Genomic DNA, 25282 nt, shown 5'->3' with positions numbered 1-25282 from the left:
ACAAAATATATTGTGGCAGCGCCATTTTCAACGGCTTCGAGGGCTGTTCAAACAGTTTTCGGTAGTGGCTTTGGATGGGTGCTCGAACTGATGGGCCAACCCACTCGCACGGCGCTTAGATTAATGTTTGCCTGGCAGACACAAAGGATATTTGATAAATGATCCCGGCCATTATGTTTCCCTTCATCTAGCCGCTCAACATGTGTAAGTACATTTATACGAGTCAAAGCGTATGAGTGTCCTTTTTACGGCCAGTATATAGAGATCAGTCTTTAAGTGTTCCAGAATCCTGAGGCAGCTCAATTGACATGCAGTTGAACTTCAGTTGAAAGAGTTCAGTTGGCTTAGAGTTCAAGAAAAATATAGACATTTATGAGCTTTACAAATTTAAGAATGAATTAAAGTCACTAAAAGATATCTTGATTAACGCATATATTTCTTTTTTTTTGTGAAATTGAAAAAAAATGTTTATAAGATTAAAAGAAAAATGGCTTTAAGTGTTTTACATTTCTGGAATAAGTTTATTATAAAATATACGTTAGAAACTAAACCAAAAATTGTTGATTTTTAATTGAAAATTTGATTCTGAGGTATACCTTGCATGCTTTTGTTCTCAAATTCCAATCTATTTCTAAGAAACCCAAACTGGAAAACTTTAAAGTTGAAAACAAAATTGTTATGAAGTTTGTTGGCCAACTCGAGTGCCCCCCGATTTAGCTAAGGAAATTCCGTCTTGGAGCATAGATATTTGTTTTCGTTTTCTGGCTTGCGAGCACAAAACCGAAATTAATTGCTATCGCCCGGCAAGTAATTGACATTGCCAATGCAGGTGTCCAAGTCCATGTCCATGTCCTGGCCTCAGACCGCATGTCCTGCCGAATCGGGCGGCACGCACATGTCCGGTGGTCGGTGTCAATGTGCCTGGCAAAACAAGCGACGGGCCCAGCAGGCCGAGGCTAGTTTAAATATCCTGTTAGAGTGGATTCCCCTTCCGCCCAACTGTCACAACAGACCACACAAAACGTCATATTAAAGTAATTAAGTGGCATAACAACTTTGGGGCATGCATAGTCGTCAGGTCCTGTGTCCTGGCAAATTGCCTTATTGACTCATTAGACTGGTTTTGAGCGTCATTAGCCAGGACATTGCGGGCACGATGGCCATGAGGAATTTAATAAAAACAAGCCAACGGGGCGGGGGGTGGACTTATAGTAAATTTGCATAGTAATGGCGGGGGACAATATCCTGCCGACCCGAGATTGTACGCATAATCTTATCGAATGATTTAATTCTGCGGGTCCCTCCCAGTTTCTGGCGCTGGCAGGCCGCCCCTTTGTGATGCTTATCTGGGTGCTGGTGCTGGTCCTGGTCCTGACTACAGTAATCCTCATGGCTATCTGACCGAACATGGACACGGGCAAATGAGCAGCAAGGACCGGCCACTAAAGATGTCTTCGACTCCAGTTGGGGGCATTTGCCGAGCCAATTACTCCCATTTTGCCATGGCAATTGTTTGGATGACAACCAGTTGGAGGACTTTTATGGATACCCTCCCCTTCTCGAGTGGATTCCACGCGTTCCAATTGACAATTACCTCTCGAAATAAATAAATAAATAAATAAATGTTGAGTGCTCTTCAAAAAAGACCTGCTTCCGATGTGTATTAACCATTATTGCGTTTATTTCGTCTCCAATTTTTTCAACCAAATTGTTCACCGAAAAATTCGATTTTTTCCCATATAAACATTTCTGACATTTAAATGCATGCGGTTTGCCAATTCAAATTAATATTTCACGTTCATATTCATTTAATTTTATTTTAACGATGTTTAAAAAATGGAAAATAAAATGTTTTTAAAGTGGGTCAATATTTATTTTCATTGGACTAATATATTTGCATATATTCTTCATTTTGTTTTAAATACAAAAAAATTACTAAAGTGGCTCATAAATTTTTAATTGCATTCCATTTGAATCTTGTTAAAATTTCAAAAACATCAACATAAAAAATAAATGTGTTAGACATTGAGCTGGGCTGATTTGTTTGCCAATACTCAAATGTATATCATTAATCCTCGTTTTATAGTTGCCATATTTGTATACAATTAAATGGAAAGAAAGTGCCTTTGTGGTAGTCTCTGTTTTTGGGGATTAAATATGTTTTTAAACCATTAAAGAAGGCAGAATGAAATGCATTTTGTATATTTTGGCTCCTTTAATAAACTTTTTGACGTATGCAAACAGCTTTGACATCAGTCAAAAGAACGTTGATTGTTCAAAGGCCACTTAGCGAGTAAAATGTTGCAATGCCTCGCTGAACTTTTCACTTTGCCATGACTCGGGATTGAAGGATTTTTGCTTGCCATTTAGCACATTGCACAACTCGGTTGAATAAAGCTAACAGAGAATCCTTGTTCGTCTACCAGCTTAGCATTTAAATGGCTACAACCGTTTCAGCCGGTTAAATCGTTTTGAGACACCAGGACCTAACCCTTTTCCAAGTGGACTCATGGCCTGCTTTATTTAATCGGAAAGCTGGCTTTGAAGGCATTCAGGACTCACTTTATTCCATGGCTTAGGTGCAGGAAAATTGCTGCTGCTAATGGCTGTTTATTATCGAATATTTGCGCAACTAATGCTGACCAGGAATTTGGTTTGCTTTGTTGAGCACCAGGTTATGACGGTTCAATGAGAGGATTAAGGAAATAATCCGGGAAAATGGGTCGGGGGATACCCTTGGTTTTTCACAGGATATTTCTGAGCCCGCTGAGTGTTCAAAAAGGTTGGGCTTTGGTGTTCCCGCAAAAGGAAACCGGGAAATTCAAAAGCCGGCAAAGTCAACAGTTTTTAAAACCGCAAGTGTGGAGAGCACGCAAATTCGGCCAAGAACGAAAGTGAGTGGGAGCCATAAAAAGGCCAAAAGAAGTCGCCCGGAGAGTATCAATAAAGGACGTGTAAGCCGCCAGCCAAAGCGAACGAAGGCGAAAGGTCAATGTAAAAAGTGCCAAGCCACAATAAAAAGAAACAGTAGCCGCAGCCAGCAAAAAAAAAATAAAAATAATCACAAAAGTAAGAAAAACTGAAGAAAAGCTGAAGGCTCAAGGGCCAACGATGCGAGCACATAAAACGGCAACGTCAATACGCACAAATATACATCGTAGATTGCTTGTAAATATATTTATAACTATAGTGACACAAATATAAGGTTTGTATAAAAAAATACCCTGAACTTTAGAAATATGAATAAGCAGGGATAGATAAACAAAAGCAATAATCTCACTCTACAGCACAAATAACATACGTTTTTATTATCTTTATTATCCATTTTGCCCACTAACTTGTAAAGTTAACCCATTATTAAATTAAATGTTATCTTTTAAATTGCTCATAGTTTATTAAGAATCGTCTCTTTAGTGTCTATTTAGGGCCCAAGCCACCCTTTAAAGGTCAAGTCCAAGTGGTATTTGCAATTTTTGAGACAACTCGTAAAAGTCGCTGGAAAACGCAAATGTATCCGGAAAGATATCGCGGCCGCGGCTGGGAATTTGAATACAAACGCACCGCGTCACTCGTAAACTTATGGCAATGTATTTAATTTTTTTAAAGCCCGCAATTCGCGTTTAACTTAGCGGAGTGAAACCGCCAGAAGCATCGCAGCCGAGGGAATACATAGAGACAAAGGAGACATTGTTTTGCCAGGGAATCAATTACATCCTCAGTGCGCCCAAGGAACTCATCTCGTTCTCGTTTCCATCCCCTCTACGGCCCTCCAGCTCTATCGACTCGCATTGGCTGCAAGCGATTTTTTTGATTAGCTTCCGCCCACACAGAATTCTGGTGGGGAAACCATCGGAACAGGACTAATGCACGGCAGGCAGCAAAAGGAAGAGCAGGTAATAAAATAATAAAATTCTGTTTTGATTTCTGCCCTCCTTTACCCAGCATCCCCTGTTCCTGTCGTAAACATTGTTCCCATTGCGATGACGTACACGCGCCCAAAAATAGCAACGCAACAGCTTGCTAACAAAATTTCAAGGCTGACTTAAAGAAAAAAAAGGGTATATTGAACTACATAGCTACAGCAATCTTAAAAAAAAAGAATATAACGTATATAAAACAACAATCATTTGTATAACTCTGCATTTAGTGTTAATAATTTATAAGTAAAATATAATAATAATCTAAGAATTTCAGCCTTAGCTCGTCAAAAATATTTTTAAAAAATATAATAAACCACATTTTATTAACCATCAACTTATGTTCAAAAGTTAACAAAGAGAAAGTCAATACAGGGTAAATGTCAGTCAAATGAACACGAACTGTGTTTTTTTTTTCTTTTTGTTTGCTGGATTTTCGGCGTGTTATGGCAACCAGTCCGTGAAATAACAAGGAGCACATCAAACAGCACACATGGGCTCAGCTCATGGCGTCAGCGAAGCCAATGCGATGCTTTTCCATGTCAAATTCCGTATAGTATTTGCCCAAGAAGACATCCCCCAGAATCCAGAGGGGTCCTTTGGGCGACGGCAGGTCCACGGCTATGAAGGCGGACGAGCAGATCCTGCGGTCCTGGAAGATATCACGGAAGACGTACTCGTGACCCTCAAGGAAAAAGCTACGATCTCCTATAGTGAAGGTGATTCTGGGTAAACTCGAAACATTTTCGCAGGGTATCAGAAACTGGCCGTACAACGATGGTGTTCCTCCTATCGATTCATTGATGAGTATGGCCTGGTCGTAGGGTAAGGCCAAGAAGGAGGTGCCCGTATCAATTATCACCTCACAACCCTGCGGACACAGCTCCAGATTCCGGATGGTGGCCGTTTCCATTCTCACCTGCCAATAAGCACGGTGGCTCACCTTGACATAGGTAAAGTTGCCACTGTAGTAGTTCGGATTGGAGCCGCCAAAGAATATGGCTCCACCCTCGTTGTCGCCATTCCTGCTCAGGTACACACTGAATATGGGTTTCGATAGCAGTCCCTGCTCCATCATGGCGTAGAATGGTGGCTGGATGTGCTGCATGGAGATTCTGCGATAGGCCAGCCCAAAGATGCCGTCGAACTTGGCCGCCAGGAAGATTGGGCCCGGCATTTCGGTGGCCTCCGCGAAGATCTGATCCCGAATCTCCAGGCCGGCCACTCGAACAGTATCGGTTGAGAGGAAGCCCGACAGACTTCCGCTGCCGTATTGGATGGCAAAGTGGTCTCCCCTGGCCTGGTGACTGGTCGACCTCTTGGCATAGTACCGGTTGTGAACCCTGCAGGCCACCATTGTAGACGAACAGGTGGCAGACGGCACCCAGAGATTCGAGGAGCCCGTGTCGAAGATCACCTGAAAGCTCTGCGGCGGTGTGCCAATGGTGATGGGTCCAAAATACTGGGCGTCCAGGTAACTGCTCAGCGGAGTAGTGCTCACTTTTGAGTCCCACTCGCCTCTCAAATGGCTGCCCTCCTCGGAGTACTTCAAACGCAGTCTGTCCATCCGGATGCCCAACTTCTCGAATCGATGACGGGCGGAGGGAAAGCGACGCAAGGGAACGCGGTACAGCTGCAGGCTGCAACTGACCGGAAGTAGCAGCAGCAGCGGAAGTAGCTGAAAGAGCAGCCACATAATCGTATCAAACGCAGACGATATCAAGTTATGTTTTAAGAAAGAGACAAGTGACTGTTTCAGTAAAAAATCCAAGCAAAGGCAAGTTGATACGATGATGCGAACTTAAAAGTGGAGAGTGAAAAGCCACTCCCTGCCATACTTGTTATGTAATAAATTGTGTTTAAATATTTCCATTGCATATGCCAGGCTTCCGTTTTCAGATTTAAATGGTTTCCTATAGGATGAGAACAATTGATACCCCTTAAAAACACTTCTTGAAAAGGTCAAACATTGAAATGTTAAAGAAAATTAAAGGAATTTATTTAATACTTAGTTATAAGTTCAGTGTTGTTAACTCGTCTTTAAGTTTTCCAAATTGGTTTAAATTTTTATGTATTTTGGTTCCATTTGTATAGCAGCAAAAACACGAAGTACCCCAACCTTGAAAATAAGGATGCTGGGTACAGCATAAAAATTTCCATAAAAATGTAATTGGAAATGTGAAACGTCTGTGTGGCAGCAGCTTCGAATCGAACTCAGATCGAATATGTTGGTGGAAAAGGACGAGCATAACCTTTTCATTGCAATGTTAAAAGCGTCTAAAGGTGTCGAGTTCAAGTTGAATCAATGTGTGAACTCAATGTGTGTGTGTATGCACCGACGACAGGGGCTTCTAATTGTAGTTGTTGGCATTGAACGGTGCTGTTCGATTGCACTTTCATTTGCATAAAGATGTGCTCAATTGCTTGGATACAAACGTCTATCAACAAGTATTTTCTTTTAAAAGAAGCACTTTCAGAGCAAACAGCAAAGAGTGAAAGCTTTATTCATCATACGTCCCGTCGGGCGCCAATTAAAACGTCAACCATCTGGCTAATGTGACAATAACAAGGCCTTCGATATAATTTGAAAAACGGAAGGGGGGAAGGCAGAAATCCCAAATCCCGAAAACCTTTACAGACGACCTCCTCTTGAAAGCCAGCTGTCAATGACAGGCCACACCTGCGCTAATGGGCCAGGGAATACGACAATACCCGGGGTATCTGCTCCTTTGCGTTATTATTGTCCCAGAAAAGTCGCTGGGGGCTTGCCGGCACAATTAATTATTGCATTTTGCGGACTGACTAAGGGTTCTGGTCTGGCCTAAAAAAGGATTGGCATGGAATTCGACACAGAGCACTCGCCTCTTAATTGAAGGCGACTTTCCGGCCCCTGGGCAAATAACATTATCAGACAAATTCAAATTGCATTATGTGCCATTAGGCAAAAAGCTTGGAGAGTTAAGCAGAACCTCATTGAATTAGGTAAACACAATTAAAGTTAAGGAAGAGAAAACTTTGTGCTTGTGATTCTGAGGCTGTCAGAAAAATCATTCGCTGGTACAGAGTTAAAGTCAAAAGTCATGTCGGTGACAGGAAGAGTGGACAGAATGGGGGGTGTGAGGTTCTTGAAAAGCTGTCACCGAGTGTCAAGAGCCAAAGAAAACTTGTGTGGCAACACTTGTTGATTTTTGCGAAAAGAAACGAAAAGTTTGTCGGTTTTTTCCTCTTTCGACCTGTGTCGACCACACGGAAAAAGGTAAACTCCGTCTCAAATTGGAAAGCGGAAATTGCAGGCAGCACATTTTGTATTCTTTGATGCTTATAAATTAGGTTTGGTCGAAAAACCTAAACAAAATGAATGGGGGGAGGAAACAACTCCCTCTTGGCTAATATGAAAGAGATAGAGGCAGGTATAAGCCAAAACCCACAGCTGGCCAAAAGTTTTTGCCAAGAACTGCAGACCAAGTCGTTGATTCCAGGCATGTGGTCTTCGGTGTTTTTCCACTTCCCAAAAAAAAACCCAATTATTTCGTGAAACTTTGCTTGAGCTCTCTATCTACATTTTCGCCACACAAAAAAAGGGTCTGGCCATGAAGTTGACTCTTTAAATGGCTGGCTGAGAACAACCAAAAAATATTTATTTATGTATACAGAACGTTGACTTGTTGCCGTTTTAAATTATTTATGGGCCAATTAGTGGGGTCGAAACAGACCAAAAACAGAACAAACTCCCAAGCTGGGTATCCAGTTTATTGATTTGTTTTGCATTTCGCACTGGCAGCCGTAGAAACTTTTCTTAACCCTAACCGAGTTCATACCCTTAGCAGATAAATATGAATAGAGACTCGGTGAGGGTTTTGTGTAAACTCAAACTCGTATCCGCTGGCATGCATTTCGCCGTTGCAAATGTCAATGAAGCAGATGGAATATGGAAATAAATTGCCAATGCCAGGAGACGCAAAATAGTGAGGGAAATAGAAAAGTTTCTGCCACAGGAGGTGTTACTCTTCCAAGGGATTACCGACTGAAAAGGATAATGCTGTGCAATTTATGAACGAAAGTGTGATGAATAAGGCTAACGGTGAAATGGCCTTAAGCGTAGCTCTTAACTCATTAACACGTTGAATTTCGCACTTCAACTTTGCGGTCGTCGGCGGGAATATAAAGCCTTATTAAATCCGGCTAAATTGCATCGCCAGCGGCATTGATTGATATCCTGCTCTGCTGTGGAGGCAATCAATTAAGCGCACTGCGATGTCAAACACTTTGCACTCACTTTTGATTGATTTTCGCAGCAATAAAATAATGGGAATAACTGCAAGGGGCGGGGGTATTAATCGCAGTACCCGTAATTAGTATTCACTAGAATTGCATATATGCCACCATCAAAAGTGCTCTTTTTCGCCACTGTAGTTGACGGCACTGGCTGGCTCAACTCCGCTGACGGCAGCTGCTGCTCCAATTCGATTTGCATAAAGAATGTTACTCAGCCATCGCGGCTGCCGGTGGAAATTGTTTTCAAACCTTCACCGGCAGGAGAATTGAGGAAGTTCTCTGTCATCCCCGCTGACGGCTTTAAGTTCCTGTTCTCCCAGTCAATCCACAGCACAAGTTCAAAGTTTACTCCGCACAATGACGGAAACGCCGACAAGAGCAAATATTTAATTAGCCGAGCTCTTCGGGGCAGAGATTCACCAAACGGAAGGGAAATGAGAACATATCCTGTGGCCAAATTTTTTCGGCAGCCACAGGCATTCGAGCGTAAGGCACGTCAGATGAAACACACTTTATAGCCAAGGACATCGGGGGAATTCCCGCCGCCATCAAGGCGCTAACTTTGGCCCTATTCATAATACATCTACACATAATTAAGGAGAGCTGCTGAAAAGGCAGAAGCTGCACATAAATCACATACGGCCCGAATGCTCATCTCTTTTTCTGCGGACACTGTTTTAATCAAAAGCGAAAGTTGCGCTACAGAGGATTTTTCGCTGGAAAGAATATATATATTATTTTCGCATTTTATTCACACTTTCTATGATCCTTTTCGGTCGAGCAACACCCTTTGTTTAGAACATCTCTTTTTGTTGTTTAAAAATGTTTGAAGCCGATTACATATTTGCTGGAATTACTACTCTTGGGCCTAACTGAAACTTTTAATAACTTTTTCTGCTGAAAAGGCTTTTGACTTAATTCCTAGAATTAGCCGTTTAAAATTGTGATACATTTTTTTAGGATTAAATTTAAATTTATATATATAATAAAATTCAACTTTGAACTAAACCCAAAAAAAAGTATTTATTTTTAATAAGTGGGTCTTGGAAAATATTAAATAATATAACACCTACACTTTTTACACTTTATATACCGAAGAGCCAAAAACTGTAGTCTAGGGCCTTACCTTTAAACCTCATAAGTTTTATTTTGAAACTTTTGCGGTATTATTAAATTTATGTAACAATAGTTTAATTTTGTATCGTAGTTTGTAATTGATAAATATTTTCTACCAGTGTATAATCAATATGGTGAAACCTCAATTTTCTTCTAATTCACCAGGTGGCTTCTCATACTTAAATACTTTTTGTACGTCCGTTTGCCCCGTTGACCTGATGCCAACTTGTTAATGTCTGAGTTCCTACGCCGTGCCTTAGATGCCCCGCCTCTTGAGTGCTGGAGATGGCGTTAATTAAAGCAGCTGCCGAACCCTTTGAAAAAGATTTCTTGTATAGTGGCCGCCTAAGCGACTTATAATTGAGTTCCGTTTGCCGCGTTGCTGAAGTTGCCATTTTATGCGCACAATTTGGTTAATTAAAAAGCTACAATTGCGTTGGCATTTTTGTGGCGCCCCGTCGCCACTTTGCCCCTCTTATCTGGGTCCTTCAGGTGCTGGCAAGTGTCCTTGTCGCCGGATGGCAGGCGAAGGGTCTTCAAGGCGACAGCTGCACACGACGCATATGTTGACGGAAGTTCGAAAGTTGAGGGGGCATCGGCACTAAGGACTTGCCACACACTGATGTGATTCCATTTGCGCCTTTGCCACACTTTAAGCATAAGTTTTACGAGGAGTTTGTTTGGATGGTTTGGCACTTGATTCCTTTAAACTGGTTTTATTGTGGCGCTTTGGGCATTTCTATTAGGTTAAGCACGGAAACATGGTCACCACAATCGCCACTTCCGGCGGATAAATAAAAACACGAAACACAGAAAGAGAGCGAAATAAAGAAAGAAATCGCCGCATATCAAATTTAGAGAAGAACAAACGTTTCGTGCATATTTCATGCACATTAAACATTTATTTATATTTTATTTTATATTTCGGCATGCATTCTTTACAAACAGAGCAGCAGTTGGAGTGAAATATTTGCATTTTTACTCGGCTCTGAATTCTCTTTGCTATTTGGATTTTCCTTTTGTGTGCTCCTCGCTTTAAAAGTTGTGTACCCTGTTATTTTAGTGAGTATTGGGATTCGGGAACATAAATAAAATATATAAGTTTGTTTGGAAAATAAAAATGACTTTATGCTTGAAAAGAATAGTAAATATTATTTGCTCAGGAAGCTTTAGTAATTTATTTAGTTGAGATGGATAAAGTTGTGATTAGAAAAAGAAAACTCCTTCTTTCTCGTTATAAAAATAAGCATTTGTTAATGAAAAAATATAACAAATACCACCAAGTTTTTAAGTGGGTATTTTAAAGTCTAGACCATGTAAACAACAGCCAGCATTTCTAGTTTTTATCTGTACTTGCATGGCCGCTTCTCATGCAACATTTATGAGCATTTTGGGGCTATACTGGCAGTAGTTGCCATGAATTCTGAGAACGCCGGAATGTGTGCAACGCTTTCAACTTAATATTTCCATGGGGCGCTGCTAAGTGCAGAAGCCATTTGGACGCTAAATTTTCCAAAAGTTGACCTTTAAAGCAGATGGACCAAGGGGAACCTTTTTTCCCAACTTGGGTCAATTAACTCATTAAACTTGGCACTGTTTGCCGCGCTCAGGTCCAATTAGCGAACAATTAGGCCGCCTAAGGCCAAATTTTTCATCAGAAACCGAAATTTCAATTAATAATTAAACTGAAAAGTGTTAGCCAAGGCTACCCTTCAATGGGCTTCTATTAAATTGAAAGACCTGGTAGAGTATTAGGGCTGGATAGGAGTCATAATAAAACGACAACATTTTAGCTCTATCCTGTCAGATTCATAAAATGTTGGTTTTGATAGAAAGTTTTGTCCATGAAACTTTTCGCACGCAGATTATCGTACAAGTTTTTTGAGATCCGTGGCGCTGTATTGTTGGCTGGCCAAACTGTTGCACACTTTTAGAAAAGTTGTGAGGAGCGAAACATGTGTTTACTGTGTCAACTTTTCCCTTTAACTTTTTCCATATTTGTAGCCATAGCAGCTTTATCAAAAGAAAAATTTCCTTGTGCTTTTTTGTTTGGGAAACCACATAATCAGCATCATCAAAGGACATGAAGAACATCCCCTGAGCCGCAGCTAAAATCCCCCACAATAAAAGAACAAAATGTACACCGGAGAACGTGGAACATTTATTTAGATGCTCAGATTTTGTTTTCATTTGTTTTCTTACAGAGAATTAATTCATTTGCATATTGAGTTACATTCAACAGTTACAGGTGGAGTAGATGGCGCATGGGGTTCTATGGTTGATCTATGGGATGGGGCTCTCATCGATTCACATAGACGACATCAAATAGTTTAAAACGATTGGCCTAACTTAACTTGCTTGCTTGCTTGCTCTGCTTGGTACTTGGTTTCGTTCTTTCATCGCACTCCTCATAAAATATAGTACTAACTAACTAATCGCACTCGCAGACCTACGGCACGGAAGTGGAATTCAATGAAAGTTCAGTCTCTTAAGATGCAGTTGCTAGGAATTTGCCTACACCGAGTTCTCCTCGAGTCCTTGCTGCAATTTCAAGAACGATTAGTCGGGGCCGGCAAAAGGGTCTTTCAAGGGAGAGATCCTCCACTCACCCTCATCAGAGGACTAATGGCCCGGGGCATTACGCTCAAAGTGCTGCCGGAACTCATGGCATTGCCCCCCAACGTGGGCATCGTGTGCAGGGCATTGTTGGATCCCCGGTGGAGCGAAAGTGGAGCATGCTGACCCACCAGCGTCGTGGTGGTGGCCGAACTCACGCAGGACTCCCGCTTTCCGCGTCCATAGTAGCTGGTCAGAGGTCTGCAATGGGGGTCAGGTCGAGAAACACTGTCACTTCTTACCTCCAAATACCATCTTTTTCCCAGTTACTTACCGCATGCTCTCGGCTCGAGGCGAACCACCGCCTTTCGTGAAACTCTTCGTCGTGTATCTGCCGAGTTTAGAGAAGATTGTAGAGAAATAAATATAAGTATCAATAAATTGTACAATAATACTATAGATACTATACTATAAGGGCTTTTAAGTTGTTGAAAGGCTAATATATTTGAAAGTAAATATTGAATGAAAATATTTTATTTAAGATCCTATAATTATTTTAAATAATTAATAAAAAATTATTTCTGAAGTTGACGTTAAAATTTTACAAATATTGTTGATATATGATTTAGGTATCATTAAACATCATTTTGAGAGCTTATTAATAAAACTTTTTTGTATGTGTACTGTGGTTAAACTTAAAAGTTAGAACTACTTACCGTCGGTTTTGGTTCAGCTGGATGGTGCGCGTGTCCCGCCATGTGGAAATGTGGTGTCTCAGTGCATTTCGCACCTCCGAGTTGAGAAAACAGTAAAACAGCGACACCGAGAAGCCCTGCGACATACACAAACCTTTAGGAAAAAGCGGCAGCTTAAGCAAACAATCCAACCTGAGTGCTGAGTAAAGCCGCTCTCAGTACGGCAAACATGTGACCCATTAAGCCAGATTCCGATGGACCAGCAAGCACCACCAGGTAAGTGATGCCGAAAAGGGGGATGAGCACCAACAGGGCCTTAGCTGCTTTCCTGTACTGACGAGTCTCCACTGTATTTGCCGAACGCAGCTTTGTGATAAGAACCTAGGAGGACAGAAATCTGATAATCTGGCTCACTTCTTTGGCAGCTTACACTCAGAAAATAGTCGCAAAGTAAGCTTGCATTAAACCTTAAGATCCTCTTTCTTTTTTTTAAATAACCCTTTAAAATCCATGTTAAATATCCTTGCCAATTTGAGCACACTTTGTTACCCTAAACATATTCAAATAAACTACAATATACAAAATCAATTTCATATAAGCAATAACAAATATTAAGTATGAAGAAGTCTTAAGTGATTAATTCAATTGATTATGCGAATAAAAGGATGAATTTTTAATTAAAAAAAAATAATAAGAATTATTTTTATAGTCCTTGCTTAAATCCCTCTAAATATATTTTTTTACAGTGTAAGGCTCTACGCACCCACATGATGCGCAGCAGGAAGGTGAGATTGATGATTAGCACGGCACAGACGGGTCCCTGGTATATCCAATCCACATGGGTCTCCTGCATCCAGGGACAGTTGATTTCATACTGTCAAAGGGGAGGCAGAGAGCAGAGTAGGCTGAAGGACAGCTTGGCGGCAATCGCAGGGCAGACTTACCTTTTCGGGGGTGCTGTAGGTGACCGTCAGACTCTTGGCCACCGCCCAGGTGACAACGAACAGGGCCGGACCACCTGTCAGCAGGGGGGAGACTTAATTGGTCGCCCACTTGGAGACATTCGGACTTACCCCAGCCAATGGAGGCGTAGATGTTAAATCGAAGGTTGTCCCCCGAAAAGGTCTTCACCACCAGCATGTACAGGTACAGTCCCTCGACCAGCATCCAAAAGAAATTCGTCAGCGTGAAGAAGTGGAAGAGGGTGATCAGGGCAATGCAGCTGCCCACGCCACTCCGAATGGATATCTGAAGATTAAGGGGTAACCTTTATCAAACAACTATTACTTAAAGTCTGTCAGCAGCATTTATGCCTTGCCGTAAAGACACTCAAGTATGATTTAATAAGACTGCAATTGCTATTATACCGCGGACATAAAACCCACCTGGACGGACAACAGTAGTATCCAGAACAAAGCCGACATGATGTACGTGAAGAACAAATTGGCGTGAATGGTGTTGCGCAGGCAACGCAGCTCCCTGTGGCGCAAAGAGATGGGCGGGGCAGTCGGGGGTAAAGCAAATATATATAAATGCCAGGCAGGGGGTATTGGGGGTATTGGTAGTCGACTCACTTAAAGTAGGCGAAAACAATCAGCGCCAGCGAGAGCGAGACCAAGCTGAGGGTATATCCAATGTAGTAGATAATGGTGGGCAGCTCCACGATGACCTCGAACTCCGGCACCGATTCGGGGGCGGGCAGGTGGGCGCAGGCATCGTAGTTGGTGTACTTCTCCCAGGTCCCATTGGCGTGGCAAAACCTCGTTGCATTCTCTGGTCAAGTTCGAAAAGGCACGCAAAGAAAATGTCAACAATTTTAAAATAGACTGCGTTCTATTAACGTTTGTTTGGCTCAATCAAAAGTGTACTTTTATGGAGGATGGCTGGAACCCAAAGATGAGTTTAAGTAACACTTTTAATTAATTTAAATTAATCTTTTCATACTGAAATGTTATGATGTCATTAAACGAATATACCACAAAAATGACTAGGGTATTAACATTACATAAAAATTAGTCTAAAAAATGATGCCTTTTATTTTTATAGCATAGTGACTTTTTTTTGGCACGCCCCAATGTTCTTATTTATTTTTAGTTAATCATTATTTTTAGCTGGCATTTAAGAGCCCATAAAAGTCCAACGTTTTTTTAGTGTAATATAAGTTCAAAAGGCAGCTTGATTCGCTTTCACTCACTACTGCTATCGTAATGAATCCCCTGCAGCTCGTCCATGCACTGGAGCACCGCCAGCGTTCCGCGGGCAGTTCTTGGCCAGCACAGGATCGAGTCGAACTGGGTGAGACAGTGGTCACTGGCGTTGCCATAGGTCGAGGCCTCGATGTGCTCCTGCACCATGCACTGCAGCTCCACACTCTCGCTGATGTCCGCTAGGTTTTGCAGCTCCAGGAGGGGATCACTCCCACTGGCATTCACCGAATTGATGTGGTCGTGGTCAGTCATTCTACCACATCTTGACACTCAGTATTTTAGGTTCTAAAATAAATCAGATTAAAGTAATAATAATAATCTTTACAAAATATATACGCATATTAGCGTATTTCTATCCGATTTTAAGCAAAATTTGAGTTCAGACGCTTTATCATTCAAATTAATCGATTTTGAAAACATATAATATGCAATAAACTTTTTTAAAGCTGAAACTATTGATATTAAAGACAAAATTTAAAGATATTTCAAAGAAATATCAGTGAAATAGCTATCAGAAAATACGTTTGTGAAATAGCCACCTCATATTAATTTAGTTTATAGTTTCATAATTTTTCGACAAATATAACAACATTGTAACTACACTGATTATTTATGTTAATGTCGTGTTTGTTTTCACTAGAATTATATCATACTAAGTAGTATGTAAAAATAAATTTTGTAAAATTCGAAATGTATTTTCAAGAGAGTAGATATGTAGGCTTTAATGGCTTAATGGCCGAATCAGGAAAAACAAAACCTAGCTCTGCCTTACAGAATTCGTCCAATCAGAAAGTTATAATTCCCTCAATTGTTAGGGGATTCCCCGGCGGGTGGTTGGCATCAGGCTGTCGGGGCAAAGTTCAATCGCCAACCCTTCTGCCCGCGCCACCGCAGATTGCGGCTTTTGGCCTGTGTGTGTTAATTGCATTGGCCATGTTTCACGGAGTCCGGGCCACGCCCACATCGTGGCTGGCTTAAAGGCCATACATTCTCCGGGGAGCGGGCTTTAAGTCGTAGACCATTGCCATGGAAAGCATGGTGGCTAGATAAGTAAATGCACAGGCCCAGTGCCATAAAAATTCATTAGTTTTGCCATCAAAGGCGGACAGAAGCGTCAGCAGATCAGAGGGATGGCAGCCTGTCGTTCTGCCTTCGGTACCGATATGGGGGCCATAAAATGGGAGTCAAAGGGCCCGAGTCAAGGTTGATGGTGATAGAAATTAGAAACGCTAACTTCCTGCCAAAGATTGGGGGCTGGGCTGCCTTGTTTTGGTTCCTCTGCCTCAGATACGAAATCCCGCATTTATGTTTTGATATTAAATGGCATAAATGATGCATCGTTACATTAATGCATGACATAAAACTCAGGGCGGGAAATAAGACACACACATACGAGATATTAAATATGTATATGGTTTCTGGCTACAGTGCTTTAAAAAATTTGAATGTATCTCAGCAAAAATCAAAGCGGAAGCAGTTGCCACTCACTACTTAGTCTTGGTAAATTTAAAATAAACACGAAACCACATAAATCCCAGAGGAAACCCCAAAAACCAATGCTAAAAACGGGTTTCTTAGAAGTGCCACCCAACCCAAGGCAATTACTTTCTGTGGAATTTCCGATTTACTCGGACAGCACTTTCCCCGAGCGATTTTCTAATTGGCACAGGAATTTGCAGCCACAATTCATGAAATATTAAACCCTCAGGAAAATTGAAAATTCCGCCCCGGGCTTGGGTGTGCTACTTCTGGCTCCCACTGTGTTTGCCTCTGTATTTTCCCGGTCCATTGTTGCTCCTTTTTGTTTTTCTCGTAAATTAACGCATGCACATAAAACAAAAGACTGGCTGATTATTACAGTATAGTACATGCCTGCACGACTTTTCCGGAGTTTCCCATGGTCCTGGCTCCTGGCTTCATTAGCCGCTTGGTTACTTATAACACATACGCCCCGTTGCCTGCTTTTCTTCAACACAGCACAGTACAGATAAGTTAAGACAGCAATATACAAGACAGGCACATTTTTAAGTTGAAATTATTTGAAAAGGGAAAAAATGAGAAGGGACCGCCTCTAATTACCTCATAAATAAAGTCGCACGAAATTAGAAAGCCTAAATTATGGCCATAACTGCTAATTGCATATTTGATTTCAGTTAAGTTAGCAGGCACATCCACAGAACCCAACTAAAGCACGTTTCATATCGGTGTGTGAATAAATGCAAATTCATTCTGACAGCTCGCTTGGACCAATTTCATTTATGTTCCGTCAATTTGACGAATGTCCAAGCCCGGCGGGAAAACAAGCAAAAACACACTCAGCTTGGACGAATCAACGGCGGCATAGAAAAGGACATTACCAGAAATATACGCCGGCATAAGAAATGGGTCCAGCAGACGATGGACAAATCACACATATCGTCCCTTCTGCTCCTCTGCCTTCTCTGCACACGCTATTATAGAAGATTGTATCTAATCTCGTACGATTGCACACAATGGATTTGCCAAAGGCGACACAACAAAAAAAAATTGTGGGGATTGTTGGGGGCATTGCATGTGGATTCCTTCCTTTTTATCCCGCCCTTGTGAGAGTTTCTGCAATTTCCGGCTGCTATAATGCTTATAAATGTTTGCTCGCAATTGCCGGGGATTTCTTTAGAGGATTGAAAATATAATAACACTGTGAATAGTGGCAAGCGTTCGCATTTAGCACTTATCCCAAAAAAGTATGCACAAAAAGATTAAATTCCAGTTTTTTTTTTCGAGCCATTGAAGCCAGTTTTTTTTTCCACTTAAAACTTCACAATTGCTCCGTCGTTGCAAGGGACATTGGGTGGAAGTGCTATTTTTGGTTCTCTTTAATGTAGCTCATTAAATTTTATATGCATAACCTGCCAGAGCAGCAGTGGTAAAAAAGCGAAGCATTTACAATTTATAAACATGCCACACAAGAGACCAGCACCAGCATATTACGTATACGCCCCATGTATACGGCCAAAGGCAGCCATGAAAGCCAGCACGCAGGCATAAGCGTATAGAAAGTTTGTAATTAAATTGCTCATTTAAGCGTGCAGGCAATGTTTTTGATCGGGAATACAGAAAGGAAATTGCTGGAGAAATATATAATAAGCAGCATATTTATGGCGAGACAAAAGCAATGGCTCCTTTTATTCGTCCTCGTTGGCCGCTTAAATTTAATGCATTTTCCTTGGGGGCCGATAGGGAAGAGCCAGTCTAGACTATAGACAAGCCAACATCATAATTTGCAGGCACGCTCTACCATTTCCATTTCCGTTTCCGCCTGAGCCTGATCTGCTGGCCACTTCCAATGCTTAAGTCAGCACATATCCTCTGGCAGGAGAAGATGGGATGGGATGGGGCAGTGGCGTGGACGTACACTCAAGCGATTGGCCAACAAGTGTTGCGTTTTATTGTCTGTCCTTTAACGGCTCTCCTTTGGCTTCCGCTCATTGCGTGCGGCACGTGCAGGCGCCTGCAGTTGGAGCTACGTGAGGGATAGTCCGTATAAGCATAAGCCCATAAAAAGCTGGCCTCCAAATCTGTTATTTATTGGCCCAATAAAAATTTGGTTTAATGCATTACAAGTGGCCGAAATGCCAGGGAGATTCGGCCGGGACTTACTCAGCTCGCAGCGGAAGTCTATAAAGCGGAGGGCAACAAGTTATCAGTTGGCTTATGGTGGCTATAGAGTGGATGGGGGATTGCTGATTTCTGGCCTAAAATTTTACCAATCGATATTGCAAACATGCAACACAATGGCTCCGCAAGCCCCCCAAAACCCATCATCTCGGCTCTTTCGCTTTGCTAACCGATTGCATTGTTCTCGGCAGGTGAGCGTGTGTGAATGCTCCACTGGCATTTTAATTAACCACAATTTGTTAGCTTTTGCCTACCTTCTTCGCTAAGAAAGCTGGTATTCGCAGAATGAAATTCCTTCACCACTCCCCCTTATGTTTTCCTTGGTATCCTTGGGCTTTCTCTGTATTAAACACTCTCACATATTCGGCACTTTTCAACTGACCACCGAAGCCACGGGGCCCGGGCCCTTTGTCCTTTCGGCCACTTACTTGACCCGGCTTAAATGCGTTGACCGCCTTCTAAGCTGCGAAATGATTATGTTTAAGCTGCTTGATAGTTGCCTTGGTTATTGACACACGCCCACACACTGGGCCAAAACTTTATTGTGTTCCCATTTATATGCGGGATTATTTGCTATGGCAACACTTAGGGCCAATGACTTTGAAAAGTTTTCTGAATTATACTGGCCAATTATTTGTTATTCATTTATATTGCTTATTTAAATTCACATTCTTTACTTGGCACATATTTCAAAATTTAGTTTCCACTTAAGCGGTTTTGATTTCAGCTGAATTCGAAACTCCGAACCGAACCGCACTCGTCCACATGCCGCTGATAACTGCTGGGAAAGCCGAAGGATGTGTCTTAACAAGCCTCGCCTTCTTACCAAAAGGCGCCAATTTTGGAATCCACACGGGGAAAGCTCGCAAAGCTGCATTCCACAAGCTGTTGTTAAAGCTTTCCGCCAGTCAACAGGTGGAACGGAAGCAAAAAGGCGAGGGAGCGGGAGGTCCTCGAATAGAGGCCGATTCGATTGCAGTTCTAATGCCCGGAAATCTGCCTATTTGATTTATGCAAATATTTGCTGGGACCCATGTTTGCCCAGCATTTCGCTGCCTGTTTGTTTAGGGAATGAGGAAAAGGGATACTCCGGATTTGGCAGAGAGATAACACGGATGTGAAACTCCACAGACGCATGAGATGTCCTTTGAAGTCGCAGGCTGATTTAATTGCGAGTTCTGCAGTGCCTAAGAGACACCTCTCACGTGGCCTAATCAAATTAAACTCAAGTGGCAGCCCCACGGCGACTGACAGTTATTGAAATATCAATACGGCTGGGCCTGTGCCAAATGGTTCCCGGAAAATTACTGAAATTAAATTGTTGCGAAAACAAAGGGAACATTTTTATTCACAGGCTAAATTTAAAATTACCATGATAAACATTTAGACGGATTCTCTGACTGCTGGAGGCCTTGGATTGCGTGTGACACATGAGGGTTGTGGGATGATCCCGGGGGGTGGGACTTTCTGGGGCTCAGAGTGTGGGGGTGGCGACATCCTTATCCAAACTGTTTGATTTTCAAACAAATGCTAATGTCAACTGCCACTCAGAAGCATTTAAATTCCAATTTAAAAATGCTTTCTCTCCATGCCCAAGAGCAAAGACATGTTCGTTGTCCTGTAGTGTGTCACTCCCACTCGCTCTTTCTCTTTTTCACCGATTCTCTGATTCTCCAGTTCCCTGTACGCATTAAAGTGTTCGTCCTGTCTCATGCATATTTAATGTCACACGCATTTTAATCGATATTTTTTTTGTCCCAGATATCCCTCTTCTTAAATGTTTGTCACACAATGTACCTCATTGTTTTTTATTTCAGTCCAGAAATGGCCTGGGAATCAGTTGAATGCATCAGCATTGTTGCATGCATTGTTTCGATGTTGTATAGAAAATGTTTCTTTTTTTTAATTAACAAGATATGCCCGAGGAAATCGAAAAACTAAAAGCAATCAGAGCGCGTATCTTTGATAAGTCCGTTTTAATTCATTTAAGATTATGAAGTGGCCTTTTTTCATTTAAATAATGTACTGCCTCAGCATTTAAGCTCACCTTAAAGACAAAGGAACTTCGTCGAAATCGTTTTATGCCCAAAAAGCCATCAGCTTAGTGGTTAGGAACATAAGGAGCAAATCACTGAGCAGAAGACACAAAAGACCCACAAAAGAGCAGCTCGCATGTGTTTACACTGAAGAAATCATTTTGCTGCTGATAAATTAGATACAATTTATATTTAACGATTTTAAATGTATCATTAAACATTTCTTTTAATTGTTCTTCTTTATAATATAAGAAATATATCTTGTTAATTTATCAAACAAAAACACCGTTAAAGCTTGATATTAGGGCTACCAACATGGCTCACAAAACAAAAAACATCATTTACACCATTTTAATAGCCCGAATGTTAAGCCTTAAAAGGTAATAAAGTGACGATGGCACCTTCTATATGCGAAGAATTTCTTATATCAACTATTGTGACGAATTGCAATTCTTCCGCTATATATACTTTACTACATGTACTGCCGTCAAATGTGATTTTATAAATAGAATGAATAATTTAATATTTAATTAATGTTAAACATCTTATTAATATAAATTAATAACGAGTTAATATAAAGTTTCATTGGTTGAAATTATTTATTATTTTCTTTTAGCTGGATTTGAGTTTTTGTTTTATTTGTGTTGTGTTCAACCAGATCAATCATCTGCAATGTTGGAGCGGGTCATGGATCGCTCCCAAAGCTCTTGTCTGGCCTTTTCGAGATTTTTCATCCTCTTGCTGATGCTGATTAGCTCATCTTTGATGTACTCGTTATCTGGCTGCTTTTTCTGGGCCTCCATGTAGGCCTTGCGGGCACGCTCGTACTCCCCCAACTCGGCCAAGGCACGTCCCTCCTGGAAGAGCGTCCTCCAGGGAGGATTGTTGCCGGACAGACGGCGTATGTCCTTCATGACGTTGCAGGACCACTTCGGCTTCTTCTTACTGTTGTAGCATATCATAAGGCCTAGGGAAAGGAGAATCAGCAAATCGGTCTGTTGGCGCTCCTCCTCGACATTGGCCATCTGGCAATTCTTCAAGGACTTGATAGCCTTCTGAAAAGCAGTCACCGCATTGGGATAGCGCAGTCGCTTCACCCAAATCTTGCCCTCCTTGTACAAGTCCTTTGCCTGGGGAAATACCACATAGAACTTGTCGCGCTCCTCCTTGGGAATCTCGTTATCCGGGATCGGCGAGTAGTCGATGACCTCCACCTGGAACAGTGCATCTGCCTTGGGTTTGATGTGGGGCGGAGATCCCAGCTCGCCGAAGAGCAGCTCGTTGGATATCACAAAGTCCGCCTGTTCGTAGGGTCGCATGGTGCGAACAGCAGCCTCCAGACCCTTGAGCACCATGTCCCCACCAGTCTCGAATTCTCGCAGCTTCGCAGACTCAAAGGCTGCCTCCTCGCCCTCCCAGTAAGCCCTGTACCTAATTGACACCCGGGCTTTTTCCGGCACCGGATCTCGCTCCTCATGACCTTCGCGAGTAGTACCCTTGTAGATGTGCTCATCGATGCGGCTCATCAGAGTCCGAAGATTGTCGAGGGATCCTGTCCAGGGGGAGTCCACTGCTCCGTAGTGCGCATCCTTGTCGTCTCCGTAATACTTCTGCTCATTCATATCCCACATCTCTAAGAGTTTACTGCCGAATCGAGGAAATTTTTTTTAACAAAAGTTTTTTTTAATATCTGGCACTTAAAAAATGGCTAAAGATCTAAACGGATCTAAAAATAACAAACCTATTAAATGCACTGTACTTTTTTTTAATATAGAAACTGACAAGCGAAAGCGATGACTGGGCTCTATTTTATATAGTGTTGCAAAATTGTGTATATCCAATAAACAATTCTCACTTATAAGAAGTTTTAGTTGGCATTTGTATGATTTCAAAAAAAAAATCGCTTTGCTGGCATATTTTTTTTTATTGCCGAACAAGCAGAAAGTTATTAACAAATACGGCTGTGGAAAAGTGAATACGTCAAGATTTGTTTTCGCACTGCCTTTATTAAGCACGTATTTGGGTTTATATATACGATTTGGGGTAATAAGGGTATTTCTGGTACAGAGTTTGCAGAACTTTAGTCTAAAAAACCAACAATTATCCACCAGATGTCAGTGGTTTGAACAGATTATCAGGTAGATGGTGCGAAGACGTGTTCGACGGCTTATAAAAATGTTTTATGGCCCAGACACATTATTTAGGTAGAATTAGCATTATGACGAAATTGTAAAGCACTAGTAGTCACTTATATAAAAGTCATGTTTTAAATCAGGCCTTCTAAAATGAAATAAATATATTACAACTTAAAAAACCACAAATTGGAAAATAAAAACCAAATAATAAGCAAACTCAATAGAAATTTCATCCACCCTGTTCAAACTACAGATCCATTGACATGGTTACATGAGCAGAGCTCGAACCACTCGTACATATGACTATTTTTGGTAACAAATAAATTTGATGCCGTTTCTCCCAGTGCACCCACACATGTCAGTTGGTGGTGGGAGCACTCAACAATTACTTAGCTGGCATCTTCAACGCCTCGGTGCCTCTGGTCTCGCCTTTCATGCATTATCATTAATTACACGCCGCTCTAATTAGGATGTAACGGAATAGCGAAAGGATTATCCGCTGCTTTACCTGAATGCCTTCGATGTGAGTCACTCACTCGGCCTTAGTCTGCTTTTATCGCCCGTTCATATTAGTTTTGCCCAATTTGCGGCAACTTCTGGTGTTTCCCCAATTCTTGTCACGCACGAGCTGTCTGCCAAATAATCGAGTGGAATCGAGTCCAGTCATCAGTCAGCCAGCCTTTGTGAGCCGGCTGATGTTTGCTCTCAGCCTTCGGCGGACGCATTGAACCAACAAACAATGGCAAGCGACCCGACTTCATTACAAGCCCATTAAAATCGCGCCGAATTCGGCTATATAAAGCGGCTGGCGGTGGGCTGGAAAAATTTTATATTTTTTGCGGCACCACAGAGGAGATTAATCACTCTATCATAAATATGCAAAAATCAATTGTTTCTTTGGTCTTGCTGCTTCTATTGCTGGAATGTGCTCAGGCGGCATTTAACTGTTCAGCGCCGCCTAGCTTCAATAATTTTGTAAGAATAATCAATGGCAATGGAGGGTCTCCTGTGTCTGAAATAATAAGTCATTCTTTCAGGACATTAACACTTGCTGTCGTACTCCGGAATTGGACATGGGGGATGTGCCGCAGAAGTGCCAAGAATACGTGAATGGCTTGAAGTCGGCCAATTCCAAATTTCCCAGCTTTGCCCATTTGGTATGTAGTCATTTGATTTTAAGGGAAGTGTGTCCTTTAAGTACTGTAACTATTTCAGTGTTATCCTGACTGCATCTATCGGGTAACGGGAGCCATGGTCAATGGAAAAATCAGAATGGAGAGGGTAAAGCAGTATTTGGAACAGCATGTTCATCGACGGGATCAGGATATAGTCTCCCATATAGTGCACTCCTTTGAGACCTGTCTGTCCAACGGTGCGTATGCTTATCTTACAAACCTAACAAATCAGCTATAGTTCTCTTTCCCAGTTAAAGGTCACATGAAGTCATCGAACATTGAGTCCTATAAAGTCCTGCCCCATGGCTGTTCACCTTTTGCCGGAATACTATATAGTTGTGTGAATGCCGAGACTTTCCTCAATTGCCCTCCAAAGATGTGGAAAAATGAAAAACCATGCAATTTGGCCAAGGAATTCGCCCAGCAGTGCAATCCCCTGCCGCACGTTCCGCTGCCCAGCAGTTGATGGCCCATATAGATTTACACATTTATAAAATGTAAACAAACACTTAAAGTAAAAGTTTCGTTCATTAAATTTAATCGATGACTTGCTTTTTAAATATCATCAATACCCGACCAACATTTGTTGAACATTAGGCTGCAAATTGACCATGACAAATGAGCACGAATACTTTCCGCCCGTTTCTATTGGACCTTATGATCAGTTAAAGTTCGATGTTCGACTGGGCAACAGTGGTCTATTAACCTGCCATGAACCAGTTAACCTTTGTCAGCTGCCTTTTGTTCTGGTCGACTGTTCAAGCTGCTTTTCAGGACTTTGTGATTGGTCCAGGGGTAAATAAACTTAAGCCTGCTCATGGATGAATATAATATTTATATTAAATTTAGTCCTACGAAGGTGATAACGAATTATCCACAGACAGGAAGGATTTTTATGAGGAGGATATGGGTGAGGAAATTATGATCTCTCTGCAAGATGTACAGCATGAGGGTGTTGTGGATACCAATCTGCTGATGAAAGCCTTAATGCAACATGCTAAACGCTTGGGCATGAGTTTGGATGAGTTGGGTAAGCTACAAAACCATATTGCATACTAAGAAAGACATCAGAATTGACAACTTTATTTAATAGCCAACTTAAATATGGAGGGAGAAGAAGGGGAGTCTATCAACCAATTGGGCTGCTCATCTGGGCAAGATGGCTTTGGATTCCAAGAAAAACCCACCTGGCGGGACGTACTCTTTAACTAAGCCAAATAAATTACATCACGCAGCGAACAAGGCAGCTGAATTATTGTGATTTATTTCATTTTAATGGACTAGCCAATTAAAAGTCGTACTCTTTTTTATTTAGGTTTTTGGAGACTTGTCAAAAAACAAAATCCCAAAAAGTCTTTTTGTTGTAACTTGGGAAAAATTAGATGTATAGCCATAAGACTGACTGTTTTGTACAGCTGGCAACCTATTCTACCCATCCTCAATCGGTTTAGAAAAACTTATTTTGTTTTGATGCTAAACCCGGTTTTTGAAAAATTAATTTTATGGCCATTTT

At 41.6% G+C, this 25282-nt stretch overlaps 5 protein-coding genes across 7 annotated transcripts; 2 read left to right on the top strand and 3 right to left on the bottom strand.

Moving 5' to 3' along the window:
- Positions 1–4229: 4229 nt before the first annotated feature.
- LOC108149710 (lysosomal aspartic protease) lies at positions 4230–5702 on the bottom strand. Its single transcript, XM_017277476.2, has one exon. The coding sequence runs from the start codon at positions 5611–5613 to the stop codon at positions 4417–4419; it is 1197 nt and encodes a 398-aa protein (XP_017132965.1). The 5' UTR covers positions 5614–5702; the 3' UTR covers positions 4230–4416.
- A 5799-nt stretch (positions 5703–11501) lies between these two features.
- LOC108149686 (diuretic hormone receptor) lies at positions 11502–19181 on the bottom strand. Of its 2 annotated transcripts, none has more exons than XM_017277451.2 (12): positions 18678–19181; positions 14754–15051; positions 14134–14332; positions 13945–14038; positions 13633–13807; positions 13504–13577; positions 13323–13433; positions 12752–12940; positions 12581–12696; positions 12199–12255; positions 11918–12125; positions 11502–11849 (listed from the first exon to the last, which is right to left on the bottom strand). In XM_017277451.2, exons 2-12 carry the CDS (start codon positions 15016–15018, stop codon positions 11823–11825), a joined length of 1515 nt encoding a protein of 504 aa, XP_017132940.1. In that variant the 5' UTR covers positions 15019–15051; positions 18678–19181; the 3' UTR covers positions 11502–11822. The 2 variants fall into 2 exon arrangements, with proteins under 2 accessions (XP_017132940.1, XP_017132941.1); XM_017277452.2 differs by having other exon boundaries at positions 18852–19181.
- A 1855-nt stretch (positions 19182–21036) lies between these two features.
- LOC108149711 (inactive peptidyl-prolyl cis-trans isomerase shutdown) lies at positions 21037–22300 on the bottom strand. The gene is made up of 2 exons (XM_017277477.2): positions 22201–22300; positions 21037–22103 (listed from the first exon to the last, which is right to left on the bottom strand). Exon 2 carries the CDS (start codon positions 22088–22090, stop codon positions 21119–21121), a length of 972 nt encoding a protein of 323 aa, XP_017132966.1. The 5' UTR covers positions 22091–22103; positions 22201–22300; the 3' UTR covers positions 21037–21118.
- A 445-nt stretch (positions 22301–22745) lies between these two features.
- On the top strand, positions 22746–24271 carry LOC108149714. Of its 2 annotated transcripts, none has more exons than XM_041707424.1 (4): positions 22746–23569; positions 23632–23751; positions 23810–23966; positions 24027–24271. In XM_041707424.1, the coding sequence occupies exons 1-4, from the start codon at positions 23471–23473 to the stop codon at positions 24233–24235; spliced, it is 585 nt and encodes a 194-aa protein (XP_041563358.1). In that variant the 5' UTR covers positions 22746–23470; the 3' UTR covers positions 24236–24271. The 2 variants fall into 2 exon arrangements, with proteins under 2 accessions (XP_041563358.1, XP_017132968.1); XM_017277479.2 differs by having other exon boundaries at positions 22748–23569; positions 24021–24268.
- A 181-nt stretch (positions 24272–24452) lies between these two features.
- Positions 24453–24999, top strand: LOC108149715. Its single transcript, XM_017277480.2, has 3 exons — positions 24453–24564; positions 24619–24799; positions 24863–24999. The coding sequence occupies exons 1-3, from the start codon at positions 24481–24483 to the stop codon at positions 24979–24981; spliced, it is 384 nt and encodes a 127-aa protein (XP_017132969.1). The 5' UTR covers positions 24453–24480; the 3' UTR covers positions 24982–24999.
- The last annotated feature ends 283 nt before the right edge of the window (positions 25000–25282 follow it).

Source organism: Drosophila elegans, unplaced genomic scaffold (genome assembly GCF_018152505.1).
Source record: "Drosophila elegans isolate 14027-0461.03 unplaced genomic scaffold, ASM1815250v1 contig_183, whole genome shotgun sequence".
NCBI classification, from domain to species: domain Eukaryota; kingdom Metazoa; phylum Arthropoda; class Insecta; order Diptera; family Drosophilidae; genus Drosophila; species Drosophila elegans.
The sequence above is the reverse complement of the archived record's forward strand: the minus strand, read 5'-3'. Positions and strand labels throughout refer to the sequence as shown.